We start from the raw sequence: 15,614 nt of genomic DNA, 5'->3' as shown, positions 1-15,614 counted from the left end.
TCACGGGAAGATGTGTATAATTTGGTGTCATCAGCATAAAGATGGTACCTGAAGCCAAATCTGGCAATGGTTTGTCCAATGGGGGTTGTGTAGAGAGAAAAGAGCAGGGGGCCTAGGACCGAGCCCTGAGGAACACCAACAGCAAGGGAAAGAGGGGAGGAAACAGAGCCCGCAAATGATACACTGAAAGTGTGGTCTGAGAGATAAGAGGAGAACCGGGAGAGCGCAGTGTCATTGAGGACAACTGAGCGGAGCATAGTCAGGAGGATTTGATGGTCAACAGTGTCAAAAGCTGAAGAGAGGTCCAGAAGAATAAGAAGAGAGAAGTCACCATTGGATTTAGCCATTAGGAGATCATTGGAGACTTTTGTGAGAGCCGTTTCAGTAGAGTGCAGAGCGCGGAAACCAGATTGTAAGGGGTCAAGCAGAGAGTTAGCAGAGAGATAGCGGGTTAAACGAGAATAGACCAGGCGTTCCAAGAGTTTAGAGATGAAGGGGAGGTTAGAGACAGGTCGATAGTTAGCAGCACAGGATGGGTCCAGGGAGGGTGAACTTCGCAAAGTGTCAGAGGCAGATGTGGAGGTGTCCTGGCTGCTGGTCTGGACTGCAGCGCCAGCACTGGAAACAGTGGAAGAGTCAGTTTCGGCAACGCCAGCCAACGATTGTCCTGTGTTTGCTCTCTCTCACTGAGCCCAGTGCTTGCCTTACAAATGATGGCGCATGGCTGAGGTGGTCAGGTTGCTTTACTCAGAGCCCCTATTCAGTTTTGAGTTGCACAGTGTGCAAATTGCACTCAGTTTGTCCTCCGCACATACGCTGAAAAATCTACACACCATCGAGGGACGTGGGACTTTTGGGCGAGTGGCTAGTGCAGGTGGGTCTTGCTGGCTCTGGCCTGGCTTCTGTGAAGCACCTGTCCTATGCCGCAGGACATGCCTCTGCCTCTAGCCACCTTTTTTGGTGCTGCGTTTGCCTCCACATCTACACTGCTTTCCACACTACACATCACCCCTGTCCAGGATGGGTCGGTGGCCTCGTCGTCCAACACCTCCTCTTCCAATTGCTCACTCTCCTCTTACTGCAAATCACACATAACCACAGCCTGCCCTGATGGCACCTATGTCTCGTCATCATCACTAAAGCCGAGAAACGCTTGTTGCGGGTCCACAACCACAAAATCGGCAGGAGATGGCAGATGCTCCAGTGTTTGGGCAACAGGACAGAGAAATTCGTCTGTTAGCTCCTTGGATTCGTGAAGTGGTTGAACAGAGTCGAAGAGTGGAAAAGGACCCAAAAACAGCTCCTGGGAGGGGGCAGGGTGGGATGACTCTGCTGGGAATATTGGGCATGTTGGGAGGAAGGAGAGGCAGACTATTGGGTATGAACACGACTGGAGGTAGTGGCTGACTGGCTGGTGGAAAAGCAGCTGGAAGCATTATCCACTAGCCCTTGTAAAACCTGTTCCTGGTGCTTGGGCCTCGTCAGCATTGTAGCCTGCATCCTGCTTAACGCAGCTATCAAGTCAAGGATTGTGATGAGCGCATGCTAATGTTTCAGGTTTAAATTTGTGTTTCTGTCCATATTAATGTAGAGCAAAGGTTTCCGAGTATTTTTCCACTTTCCGTAGAGGTTCTATTGAGTGTGGAAAGTGTCTAGTGTCTGATAGGCTGTGATAGTGGGGTAATACTGGGACTTGGGCATGTTAGATGCATCCAGGCATGCTTCCCCTGTTGTCCCAGTTGCATTCCAGAGGTGTTGGCATCATTTCTTGGGGTGTCATTGTGGACTTGGTGACTCTCCTTACTCTAATTTGGGTTTCCCCTGAAATGAGCATTTTTTCCCCATAGACTATAATGGAATTCGATATTCGGTCAAATAGTCGAATATTGAGGGAATACTGGAAACGAATATCGAATATTTCACTACTCGCTCATCTCTATAGCTGATTAATGTAAAGACTTAGGATAGGGCATCAATATTTTTAGCCTGCAGCACCATACATGCTAACACAGAGTACTATCTGGGTAGCAACCTTGGAAGAACGTTGGTAAATTAATTGTAGGATTTGGTATATTTGATAGCCCCTTTGGTTCCATTTTATTAAGCTTTTATATTTTCCCAGAGATTTATATTAATAATCTGAGAGCATTTGGACTGTAGAGTGTTAAACTGATGGTTACTCTTGTGTGTTATAACACTTGTTACATTTCTTTAGCATAACAAGAAAAAAAGATTTGTGTGATGGCTCTGACTTACTTGTCAATGCTGACAGCGGAGAAGCACACTGTATTCAGTACGCAGTATATTCACCACAATTTGGGAAATGTAACTCTTATCACTAAAGCTGGCAATGAAAGGCATTTATTTCATGAAGGATTATGGACTACCAGTCTCAATGATTAAATTCTGTCATTTTTAGTTTTTTATTCATTTGCGACTGTCACATTCGGTTTGATATGACATGTTCCAACAGGCGCTGGACTGAGATTTCATTTAATGGCAATCTCTGCTCCTAACAGACCTGGTGCTCTGACACTTATAGGTTCTGAGAATTACACTGGCGCCTTACAACTGTTTGTTTTCTATGTCTAGTACATACTTTCTGGACAAAGATGATATCTGATCTGAAAATATTGTGCTTGTCAGTTTTCTTTCAATATCCTGCCATTCAATGGTAAAATGCATCATATTTTTATCATTTGCACCATATACTGTTGAGGTGGATTCATATCCTAAGTTAACATTATTCTAAATTGAAACTCCCTAAGTGTTTCTCTCTCCATTAAATTGATAATAAAAAAAATAAAAAACCTAAACTTTCCAACAACTTCTGATTTTTCCTGGCAGTATTTGTTTTATTAACACATTTTGACCCTTGCATTTCTTTATATTCTCCCTTGTTTTTCTGTGCACCAGCTTCTGTGTAATAAAGAGAAAATGAGGGTGGGGGAGGGTCACTTCAAACAGTTATATCTCTGGCATTATGACAAATAGAATCATGATTCTGGTGTCATATGAAAGATTGGTTGTTGTATGGAAAGGCTGCTGTCCTACCTGTATTATTTCCAGAGATATTAGCAGTGGATAATACAGTACACATTGGGATATTTATATGTAGCTGTAGCTGCTCCCAAACCTGACTGTGTTTTCAACTGCCAATAGATTTGCTTTTCATTTGGCGCCAGAAGTAAGTTTCTATGCTTAATAATGCCTGAGATATAAATGTTTGGAGTGGCCCTCCCCTACACTTATTTTCTCTTCATTACACATAAGCCTGTACATTTTACACAGTGAAAACCAGGGCACATTTCTCAATGCAGAAGCACAAGAAAACATAAGGAATTGTAGGATTTTACATACAGGAGACAATAATCAATAAAGTATATTACAAAATTAAAATTTAGTTATGTATTAATGATACATATAGTACCAGAAAAGTTGTTTGAATGTTTAGGTCCACTTTAAGATTTAAGTTAAATCTTTGCATTTTCCGTAGCAATCTTTATGTACAGACGTATTCTCCTCTGAAAACAATAAGATGAACTTCATACATACAGCATCTTCTAGCTCTGTAGCAACAGAGGGAGACCAGCCCTGCCTGTCTGAATTGGCTGCAGTTGATCTCATTGCACAGCAAAGTACCAGGGATTATGAAATCTAACATGGTTGACTCATGTTTTCCCCAATATATGCAGTTAAAGGACTATCATATTAGATTATTGGATCTCAACATTTATCTAATAAGTGTGGGTAGCTTTAGTTAGACCTGGTGTGTGACAATGAGTATGGTTTCCATTACAGCTTCCACTTATAGTACACAGCTTTGCAAGGGTATATTTAATTGAGATGACACATAAGATTCTGCAATCATGTAACAAAAGAAAATATACCTACAAATGTCTGATGGCAAGACGTTCTACACGATATATAGGCATGTTAACCAGAATTACAGTCTTTGTTTATTATCCTCATAATAGATTATTTTAGTTAATGTATATAGTTGTGCTAAAAAGTTTACATACCCCTGCAGGTTTTTTTGGGCCTTTTTGTCAGAGAATATGAATGATAACACAAAAACTTTTTCTCCACTCATGGTTGTTTGAAGCCATTTATCATCAAACTTTTGTGTTTTTTCTTTTTAAATCATAATGACAACCAAAATATCAAAATGACCCTGTTCTAAAGTTCACATACCCTGGTGATTTTGGCCTGATAACATGCCCAGAAGTTGACACAAAGGGGTTTTGAATGGCTACTAAAGGTAACATCCTCACCTGTGACCTGTGCGTGAATAAAAGCTGAGTGAGTTTGTGGTATCCAGACAGACTGTTGCATCTTTCCTCTAGCCACTGATCAGGGGTGTAACTGCAGTCGTAGTGGGGGGCCCGATGACAGCCGCTGCCCCTGCAGGCTTTTTTTTTTTCTTAACAGGCCGTTACCTGCTAGAGTTACTCCAGCCGGTAACGGCATAGCTCCCTGCATGTCCTGCATTTATACTGCTGTCCCGTGCAGCTCCTCTTTGGGTTTTACTTATTAAAAAACTTTCCCCCGCTCTTATAATAGACAAAATGTTGTAACTGCGATGAAGAGAAGGAGAGATGTGGTGCTGTGAGTGTGTATGTATGTGTGATGTGGAGCAATTGAGGAGCAACAGTAACCTAGGGGCAGAAATGAAGGGAAAACATTATACTGGGGGCAGAGATGGAGGGGGAACATTAACTGGGGGCAGAGATGGAGGGGGAACATTAACTGGGGGCAGAGATGGAGGGGGAACATTATACTGGGGGCAGAGATGGAGGGGAGGACATGAAAATGGGGGTAGAGATGAGGGTTGCATGAAACTGGGGACAGATGGAGTGAGGACACGAAACTGGGGGCAGATGAAGGGAGGAAATGAAACTGGGGGCAGATGGAGGGCAGGCATGAAATGTCATGTGACATCCATGCGTTACTAAAGATGGCCAACACCACCAAAGACTGCAGCGGAGCCGGAGACAGGTAAGTAACTTTTTTTAAAAATGTTTGTATCTCCCCTGGGTCTCCGATTATTATACTCTGGGGTCTGGGGTCAAGGTCTTCAGTGCCAGTCAGGAAGGGGGGGGGGGCCATGTCAAAAGTTTACCACGGGGCCCCGCCAATTCCTAGTTACGCCACTGCCACTGATGTTTCTGGATTGTGAGTCAGGGGGAAAACGAAAAAGTTGTCTGCGGATCCATGGGAAAAGGTCGTTGAACTGTATAAAGTTGGACAAAGTATAAAAGTTGGACAATAATTGGCTTCACCCAACCACTAACCATGAGTGGAGAAAAAGTGTTTGTGTTATCATTCATATTCTCTGAAAAAAGGCCAAAGAAAAACAAAAAATCTGCTGGGGTATGTAAACTTTTTAGCACAACAGAAAGTTCTATACGAGTATAAATCACATTTGACTGACTGCCATTCCTGCTGATAACTAGGGTTGAGCGATCGTGTTTTGAAAAAATCGGATTCCGATCGGCGATCAAGAAAATTTCACGATCACGATCGGAATTCCGAACACGATCTTTTTAGGTGGGATCGGGATTGGTAGTATTTCCCACAAAGCCTTCACACTGAGTATATAGTGTATACTCAGTGTGAAGGCTCCACTGCGGTTCCATAGGAATGAATGGAAGCAGCCAACACACAGCCTTAACCCCCTGCGCGCCGGCTGCCTCCATTCATTCTAATGGGAAACTAAACTAACATGTCTCATAGCTACTTACCTCCAGAGATGGCTGCTCCGCTGCTGTTCGCCTCGCTGCCGGTCCAGCTGCAGTCTTCTTCGCCTCGCGGCCCCCTCCCTGCCAGGTTAGGAGAGTGTGGGCGGGTTAGGAGAGTGTGGGCGGGTACAGGGCGGGGAGACGTCACGTCTCCTCTCCCAGTACCCGCCCACACTCTTCTAACCCGCCCACACTATCCTAATCTGGCAGGGAGGGGGCAGCGAAGGGAGAAGAAGACTGCAGCTGAAGCGACAGCGAGGCGAAGAACACCGGGCACCGGACTAGCCATCTCTGCAGGTAAGTGGACACCAGGGGGGACTAAGTAGCCAGAGGATTTAAAAAAAATCCTCTGGCTACTTAGTGATTCACTACACTGCGTGGATTCTAACAATTGTTAGATTCCATGCTGTATAGTGAATAGGATTGCTTTTAAAATCCGATCTCCGATTAATAAAAAAATCCCATTGACTTGCATTGGGATCAGGTTCGAATGAAAAATGATCGGAAATCGGATTTTAAAATCGATACTGAAAAGTCAGGATCGGCTCAACCCTACTGATAACTTTTGTGCTCTGCCATTTTCCACATTCCTTGTTTCATATTACTGAATCCAGCTGCTGCAGATCCTCTTTAAGAGCAGTATATAAGGGTTGATTCACACTAGCGCTTGTATTCCGTCCGCAAGGAGTCCGCATTGAGACCCCCCCGAACGGAATACCAATGCTAATGCTAAAGCACATGGAGCCCATAGACTATAATAGGCTTTGTGTGCTTGCCGCGCACTGCCCGCACAATTCATTCATGTGGGCAGTGCGCGGCAAGCACACGGAGCCCATTATAGTCTATGGGCTCCATGTGCTTTGCAAGCACATCGCTTGCAATTGCGATTGCATTCCGTCCGGGGGGGGGGGGGGGGAGTCTCAATGCAGACTCCTTGCAGACGGAATACAAGCACTAGTGTGAACCAACCCTAACTCTTGTACTGTTGTGCTTTCAAATGGCCACAGAATTCTAGTTTGTAGAATAGTGAATATATTGTGATCTATAGAAATTAGGGCAAGAAAAGTGTAATATACAAGACATATAATATAATTCCACTTCTGTATGCTTTGCAGTTTAGGAATATATTTATGCATAGTAAATGATGCTTACAGAATAGAAATAGCAATGCTTCATTTATAACGGTTGCTATTCAGTTCATATTGTATAGTAAATATGCAGATATAGTTAAAATATGTGGCTCAACATAAGCAGACTTGCCAGTAGGATTAACACGTATTTCTTTTATTTCCAGGTCCTGTTTACCAATCTTCCTGTAGTTCATGTCTATGCAATAAGTACCACTGGTCCTTCAGATCCTAAGAAACAACTGAATGCCCTGTACTCCTGCCCAGTGTACAAGAAGCCACGTAGGACTGACCTGACATATGTTTTCTCTCTGTACCTGAAAACCATGTTTGTACCTGACCACTGGACAATGAGAGGTGTTGCGCTCCTTTGTGACAACAAATAAATGGGTAGAATTGAGTTTCCTGGATAGTTGGGAGCAAAAGATCCCCAAGATCCTGACTAAAAACATTGTTCTGTTTAGCATGGCTAAACTCTGCAATTCATCAGAGAAAACACATCCAGCATTGCTGTTGTATGTTTATTGGATCCAGGCTGAAATCATGTAGCCCTGTGTCATATGTCATTGTCTACACAATATCAATGTCACTGCACTATAGCACTTCTTATCATATTATCTTTGTTTAGAATCACTTCATAGGGAAGAACAAAATGTTAGCCTTACACCAAGAGAACCAGATTTATATTGCGTGTTTCCAGCTATCCTTAACAAGTGCCTTCTAAAGTCATTGTGGAATGAATTTCTCTATTTCTTTCAGCATATTTTACTATGAATTCATATTGTTTGTCATTTCAGGAAATGTTATCCCTAATAATCTTTTTATGTGCAATGTAAAGTATATCTGATGTGATATTCAATAAATAATGATCATAAAAAACAAAGTCTGTCAAATCTTCTTTTTGTAGTGGACATGTACATTGTAAAAGACCTGGTGTGGTGTTCTTGTAACGTACAGAGATACAATGGTACAGTATAATGGGAAAACATTGCAAATGATAATTGGGAGAATGCAATGAGCATTGCTGGTACACATATTTATAAGGCCTCATGCACACAACTGTATAAACTATATTGTCCACAATGTGCAAATAAACTCATCCACATCTGCATGCTGTAGTTTTTCAGTATGTCCTGCGCATCCATAGTGTTCCATATTTGCAAAAAAACACAGAAGGCTAGTACTGATGTCAACTGCTAATCCCAACCCTCTAAAATAGGTTACATAATAGTGTAGGAGTTCTTCGCCAGGTAGATTGAATTGTCAGATCATCACCCGAGATTGAAATAAACAGACACGGACACCAGTGTCCATTCTCTGTCAGGTTAGCTCTGGAAAACCCAGCCTGGATACACATAACAATCAATCAATTAATGACAAGCCATTGGCATAAAATTAAGCTACACAGATAGAATTTCCAAGAAATTAAGTTAAATACATTTTTGAGAAATATCCTTTTCCAGATAACTCCCAATACTCCACTCCTGGGCCATTCGCCAGACACCCTCCCAATATGGTGTCACAATTGTATAAAATGATAATTCTGAGCATGATAAAACAGATTTTCTTATGCTGGGTTCACACCAGTGTCTGGACTCCGTTATCAGGTTTCCGTCTTCTGCAAAACGGTTTGGCACTTTTGACTTTTTATCTCTCATTACGGCGTTTACCTACAGGAAAAATATTTTTATAGATTTGTAGAGTGGCCATTTTCGGACACAGGAGTACCTAACATGTATTTGTTTCACAGTATTTAACTACTTTTATATGTGTTCTAGGGAAAGGGGGGTGATTGGAATTTTTAATACTTTTTAATTTTTTTTAATATTTTTTTTACTTTTAAATTTTTTTTTTTTTTTTTACATTTATTAGATCCCCTAGGGGTCTTGAACCCCAGGGGTCTTATCACTATTGCAATGCATTACAATGCTAATGCATTGCAATACATTGTAAAAAATTGTAATTTCTTTTGCAGGCTGCATAGAGCAGCCTGCACAAGAAGAGCACGGCAGACAGGCCGGAGAGCCTTTACAAGGCTGCCGTCTATCATGCCTATGTGACGTCTGTTCTGGGCTTGCTCCAGGCACCGGCGATCACCAGCAAAATGGCGGCGCCCCTACGACGCCGGGAAAATTGCGCTAAAGTGCCAGACGGGTTAATGCCCCCTATTGGTGCGGGCACCAACAGGGTGCATTAGCGCTGGTTGTCTACTGTGTAAAACGGTAGACACCTGGCAGTTATGGTGGTTATGGCAGTTATGTAACAACAGATATACTCCCAGCAGACTGAATTCCTGGCTATAATCTTGTATATGGTGAGAAGTGGTAACTAAGGCTGAATGGTGAGTCAGGTCAACCTATAACTAATCTTATGGCTCCCCAAAGTAACCACAATAAAATGCTCAACTGCATATAAAATGCCACTTCTATCCTGCAGTACCCTGCCTCCTAATATGGTAGTTAGCTTCCTCTACGCGTTTCACCGCTAAGGCTCATCAGGAGGATGAATATTGCTAGATAAACGATGTACTGCGGTGAAAACCGCACTTCCTGGGGCCTTAGTGGTAGACCCCAGTACTCATGTAGGTATGACCATCAACAAAATGATTGCATAGTTGCTAGAATTCAGTCTGCTGGGAGTATATCTGTTGTTACACCATTCACTTAAGCTCCACCAACAAACTAGATATCAGAGGGGGGTTATATAGAGGTGAACGGATGTTATCACCCAGCAACTGTGGTGATTGTACCAACTACAAACTAGTATCGAATATTTGTTTTTATTCACCTTTTTGATTTTGGGAATGACCACTGAGTTTCAATTTTAATTGTATCAAATATAAGTTAGGTTTTAGTACCTTCTGTTCAAGACTGAGTACCCCTGTGTGATTACTTTTTTTTTTTGACTTTTTTTTTGCATTTATTAGACCCCCTAGGGGTTTTGAACCCCAGGGGGTCTGATCACTAATGCAATGCATTACAATGCTAATGCATTGCAAAGTACTGGCACTTCTATTGCAGGCTATGTAGCATAACCTGCTATAGAAGCAATGTAATGACAAGCCGGGGAGCCTTCACAAGGCTCCCGCCTGTCATAGTAACGTGACGCCGGGAAAGGGTTAATAAAGGTATCAACTACTGAAGACTTCTCCCCAAAAATTTTTTATTTCATATCCACTGGCTAACACGTTACAAAGATATTTATCCTTATAGCTTCCTGCAGGTCATGGGAAATCTTAAGGATAGTGCCTGATGTCTGGTATTTGTGTGATGCCTAGGTAATCACTGTTTATTATTTGGACCAGCCACTATATTATGTTATGCATATATGCTGCCATTTGAACATTACTTGGAAGACGGTGTACATGTACTTTCATATTTTCATCTGTACCTTTTTGGTTTATATGTATATTTTATATATTCAGGGGTTATTTCCAGTTGGCCACTAGTGGGAGGGTTGCGGTGTTTGTCTGCCGAACATCTAGGTGGATCCTCCTCTGTTGTCCTCCATTGTCTTGCATGTTTTTTATATTTTTCTGGTATATTTCATAAATATTTTTGTAATTTTTATGTGACTTTCTTTGGTTCTGCGTTTTTTGTTTCTGTATTGATATTGTTTTTTTGGAACCTTAAAGAAAATTATTTTTCTTATATTTTGGGTAAAAGTTTTTTGGTTTTTAAATCTTAAGGATGCCCTGAGTGTCAATGTAGTGGCAACAAGTAGGTCCCACAATTTTGCATACGCCCCCAGTCAAATAGTCTAATAACAGAGCATGCCGATTAGTGACTAAAACTAACTGCTTTACATATGTACAATCAACTTCAATGACATGAAAAACATTGTTATTATTATTTTTTTATTATTATTATTATTATTATTATTATTATTATTATTATTATTATTATGTTATTTAGTAAGCATACTAAAATGGATTCAGGAACCTTGGTTCATACTTTGGTTCATATAAGAATATAAGACTATATATAGAATTACCCTAACAATAGCTTCTCTGCAATTTCAACCTGCCCATATGCTTTAATGATCTCTCTGCAACATAAATTCAGCCAATAATGGGACACTTTTCATAATTTGTGGACCTTGTCTATACATGATCTTTGCATTGACGGCAGCAAAAAAAATTGCTTCTTAATTATTTTTTCACAAAACCGTTTTGTACTTAAAAAAGCTGCTTGAAGAGGTTATGCAGGGGAAGCTTTATCTCTTACCAATATATTTGTAGGTGCCCCAAAGATAAGATTTGCTGACACTCCAACTCTCAGTCACAGCTGACTCTGCACACATGTTGTCTGTGTACATGCAGTGTAAGTAAAGTGGAACCATTGATGTCACTGAGAGCTGGCATAGCAGGGAGATCTAGACACATGAACGTCTGTTCTCTGCAAAATAAGAATAAGGAGCAACAGGGGATCTGAATATATATGAGTAAGTAAAGTTAGTGCAGAAAATGCTCTGGGTAAGCTTTATTTTTTCCCTGCATAAAACCTTTAACTTGTATTACACAAAATTGGATATGCTTATTGAATAGGACAGGTAAGAGGACATATCTGCATTGTCTTATTTCTACTCCTTATAGAAAAAAAATTCCTACACCAATAAACGGCAGAACAAACTTCTTCAACAAATTCACACAGCAGAAAAGGTTTCCGCCGTGTGAACATACCCTTAAAGGGTTCAAGAGAGGATCAGAAGCCTTTTGTAAAATGTACTGTACAATAAGTTATGGCTACTAGATTACTGGAGATGGGTGATTGCTTCAGAGGGTTATTCAAATTGCAATATTTTTGTGTTGAGATGAGATAAATTGGCATTCCTCTTGTTCATTATTGTGGGAAAATAGACTGAACTGAATTGACTTATGACTTCTTTCAGGTTTTACATATGTCTACAGTATACTATATATAAACATTCTGCAGCTGTCCTAAGGCCATGGGTAACCATAGATGCTTGTAAACACGTTCCATACACTGACTATACAGCAGTCACACACTCTAGCGCTATATTCATGCCTTGTTCTTATGAGATTCTCTGCCTCATGTCTTCTTTGGTCTGATTTTGTTTCAGTATGCACAATATAACGGTGATATGCATCCAGACATTTTCCTTGGTCATCAGAACTAAGTTAAAAAGTGACTTGTAAAAGAAAAACCAGCGCCAAATAGTGAGTGTAATACAGTAGAGTGACAACAAAAATTAATATAATAATGAAAACGTGCTCGCCTTATGTAGTTGTGGAAATAGCTCACAACTACCAGAAACACTTGTAAAATGGCGATCCAATGGTGTGGACTAGAGATGAACTAACAGTGTTCTATCGAACTCATGTTTGATCGGAAATTAGGCTGTTCGCCATGTTCGAATCGAATCGAACACCGCGTGGTAAAGTGCGCCATTACTCGATTCCCGGGACAGGAACTACGACACCGGTGACATTGAAAAAAGTAGGAAAAACCCATTGGCTGCCGAAAACATGTGACCTCTGATTTAAAAGAACAGCGCCGCCCAGGTTCGCGTCATTCTGAGCTTGCAATTCACCGAGGACGGAGGTTTCCGTCCAGTTAGCTAGGGCTTAGATTCTGGGTAGGCAGGGACAGGCTAGGATAGGAAGGAGAAGACAACCAACAGCTCTTGTAAGAGCTAAATTCCAGGGAGAAGCTTGTCAGTGTAACGTGGCACTGACGGGCTCAATCGCCGCAACCCAGCTTTCCGCGGATCCTGAATGGAATACACTGACAGTGTATTCCCGTATACCCTATATATACCCCCGATCCCCGTTCCAACGGTGTGCCCCCCCATCTTCACCCCAGAAATACACTGCAAGTCCCCTAGCAATAGAATTGGGGCTATATACACCCACTATGTTTGCTACTGCCATATAGTGCCAGTTTCTGACTGGGAATTCAAAGAATATATTGGGGTTACAAATACACTCAAGTCCTGCCACTGCCATATAGTGCCATTGTCTGACTGGGAATTCAAAGAATATATTGGGGTTACAAATATAACTCCAGCACTGAAGTTACCATCTGTGGAAGTGGACCACCACTTCTAAGATCCCAAAGGAAGTAGGCAAGAGATGTGCAGTGCAGAAAAAAAGATGAGAAAATAAGTGTAGGCTGTAGAGCACAGAGGGATCGGAGAGGACAGAGCTGGTGTTGGCCAGGTATTCCCACAAGATGCTCCTATATTTGTCCCTCCTGGTGACACTAGGCCCCTGAGTGGCAGTAATTTGTCCAGGGGGGCCATTAACGTGTTCCAGACCTAGGAATAAGTCTTCCAACAGGGTAGAGTTTTGCATGCCTTTGCTTCTACCCACTGTTTTTGCTGCTTAGCTTCCCTCCACATTTACACTGCTTTCGCCCCTAAACATCACCCCAGTTCATGCATCTGATTCTACCCTGTTTTTTTGTTGAATTAGCTTCCCTCCACATCTACACTGCTTTAGCCCCTAAACATCACCCCAGTTTATGCCTTTGCTTCTACCCAGGTTTTTTGTTGATTTAGCTTCCCTCTACATCTACACTGCTTTAGCCCCTAGACATCACCCCTGTCCATGTGGGGTCGGTGGCCTCGTCATCCACCAACTCCTCTTCCAATTGCGCACTGCCCCCTTACTGCAAACCGCACATGACCACAGCTTGCCCTGATGGCAACTGTGTCTCATGATCCCCACTGAGGTCCAGACAAGTCGGTGGCGGGTCCAAAACCCCAAAATTGGAAGGAAATGGCGGATGCTGCAGTATTTGTAACACCTGTTCCTGGTGCTCGGGCCTGGTCTGTGTTGTACCCTGCACCCTGCTTAACGCAGCTGCCATATCCGGAGTTGTGATGAGCGCATGCTAATGTTTCGTGTCCAGTGCAATGGATGGGATTTCACATAAGTCTGCCACCCATGGCCACTCATGGTTGAGCAACTGAGGGAGTTGACTTTGACGAACCCGAGGGTTTTGGAGTTGGAACTACATCAAAGGTCTGTGCTGCTCACACACTCTGCTCAACACATGATATGTTTAGTGCCAGCAGTGTGGAGACGTCGCACAACAGCCGTTGTTCCAGCAGGTACAGGCATTGTAGGAGTGCATAGAGGCTAGCAGCGGCAACTATAGACTTTAAAAACTATCCGCACAAGTGCCACACTTTCACCAGTAGCTCAGGAACATTGGGGTACCTTTTTAAAAAGATTAGCAGCAATGAGTTAAAAACGTGGACCAGGCATGGAATATGTTGCAGGCTGCCAAGCTACAGAGCCGATCCCAGGTTACGGCTATTATCACACATGACAACATGCCTGGGCCCAGGTGCAGTGGCAAAAACCACATTGCCGTCTCATCGAGGATGGCATGACTCACTTTGTAGGCAGTGTGCTGTCTGGCCCCCAAGCTGATGAGCTTCAGCACGGCCCGCTGATGTCTCCCCACACCAGTGTTGCAGCGTTTCCAGCTCATAGCTGGGGTCAATCTAACAGCGGAGGAGGGTGGTGTTTCAGCCCTCCTCCCAGGAATGTTGTGTGGGGAGACAAGTCAGGCCACCACATTTTGCGACCCGGTCCACGCCTCAACTACATTCAACCACTGTGCCAAAATTGAAAGGTAGCGTCCCTGTCCGCATGCACTTGTCCATTCGTACCTGGTCACGTGGAACTTTAGGGCTAAGCGCTGAATTTAGGGACTGCCTCATGTTTGGGGGAAAGTGCTGGTGTGGACGGCACAGTGCGGTGGCGCAGTAGACACTCTGCCCAAAAAGGGCAGAGTGTCCCCCAGCCGGGACTCCAACATCTCCTGGGCCAGATTTCTTGAGATGAGGCCGTTGAAGCCTTGGACATGTGGGTGGGTTGCGCTGTACTTTAGCATGAAATGAAAGGCCTGGGAGATGGGGAGTTGCTGGGAAGAGGCGCATGATGGCGCGGGCAAAAGGAGAAGTGGCAGGAAAAGGTGAGGATGAGGGTTAACTCCCCAAAGTGTCAGAGGCAGATGTGGAGGTGTCCTGGCTGCTGGTCTGGACTGCAGCGCCAGCCCTGTCAACAGTGGGAGAGGCAGTGGCCGCAAGGCCAAACGACGATTATCCTGCGCTTGCTCTCACCCACTGAGCCCAGGGCTTGCCTTCCAAATGATGGCACCCGCAAGAGGTGGTGAGATTCCTCTCTACAGATCTCCAACCCATCTTGGACTTGCAAATTGCACTAAATTTGTCATGTAACTGACATGTATATGATGAGTCTATCCATTGTCTGTTCATTTTGGTGAAAGTCAGCCTGTCAGCTGACAGACAGCTGTGCTTGTCAGTGATGATGCCACCGGCTGCTTGTACCCCCAGTTTTTGCTGCTTAGCTTGCCTCCACATCCACACTGCTTTTGCCCCTACACATCACCCCTATCCATGCCTGTGCCTCTAGCCATAAGTCTGCCACCCATGGAAACTCATGGTGCAGAAAGTGAGGGAGCTGACTCTGAGGAACCCTTGGGTTTTGTAGCTGGTACTCCATCAAAGGTCTCTGCTGCTCACACACCCTGCTCAACATACGGTATCTAGGGTTAGAGCGTGTGGTGACCTCGCACAACAGTAGGTGCTTCAGGCAGATGTAGGCCTTGCTGGAGTGTATTGCGGCTAGCTCCAGGTACTGTAGACTTGGGAAAGTGGGTGTCCAAGTGCCGCACTTTCACCCTTAGCTCAGCTAATTTGGGGTATGTTTTTAAAAATCGTTGCACCACTACATTGAACACGTGGGCCA

At 43.3% G+C, this 15,614-nt stretch overlaps 1 protein-coding gene across 1 annotated transcript in view; it reads left to right on the top strand.

Annotated features, from left to right (window-relative positions):
* LOC142200556 (dynein axonemal heavy chain 5-like) overlaps positions 1-7,465 on the top strand; it is a 384,102-nt gene extending 376,637 nt beyond the window's left edge. Inside the window, exon 76 of the mRNA XM_075270991.1 lies at positions 7,036-7,465. Within this exon, the coding sequence (XP_075127092.1) occupies positions 7,036-7,254 (219 nt within the window). The 3' untranslated portion in view covers positions 7,255-7,465. The remainder of the gene's footprint in view (positions 1-7,035) is intronic.
* The last annotated feature ends 8,149 nt before the right edge of the window (positions 7,466-15,614 follow it).

Source organism: Leptodactylus fuscus, chromosome 4, assembly GCF_031893055.1.
Source record: "Leptodactylus fuscus isolate aLepFus1 chromosome 4, aLepFus1.hap2, whole genome shotgun sequence".
Lineage (NCBI taxonomy): Eukaryota > Metazoa > Chordata > Amphibia > Anura > Leptodactylidae > Leptodactylus > Leptodactylus fuscus.
The sequence above is the reverse complement of the archived record's forward strand: the minus strand, read 5'-3'. Positions and strand labels throughout refer to the sequence as shown.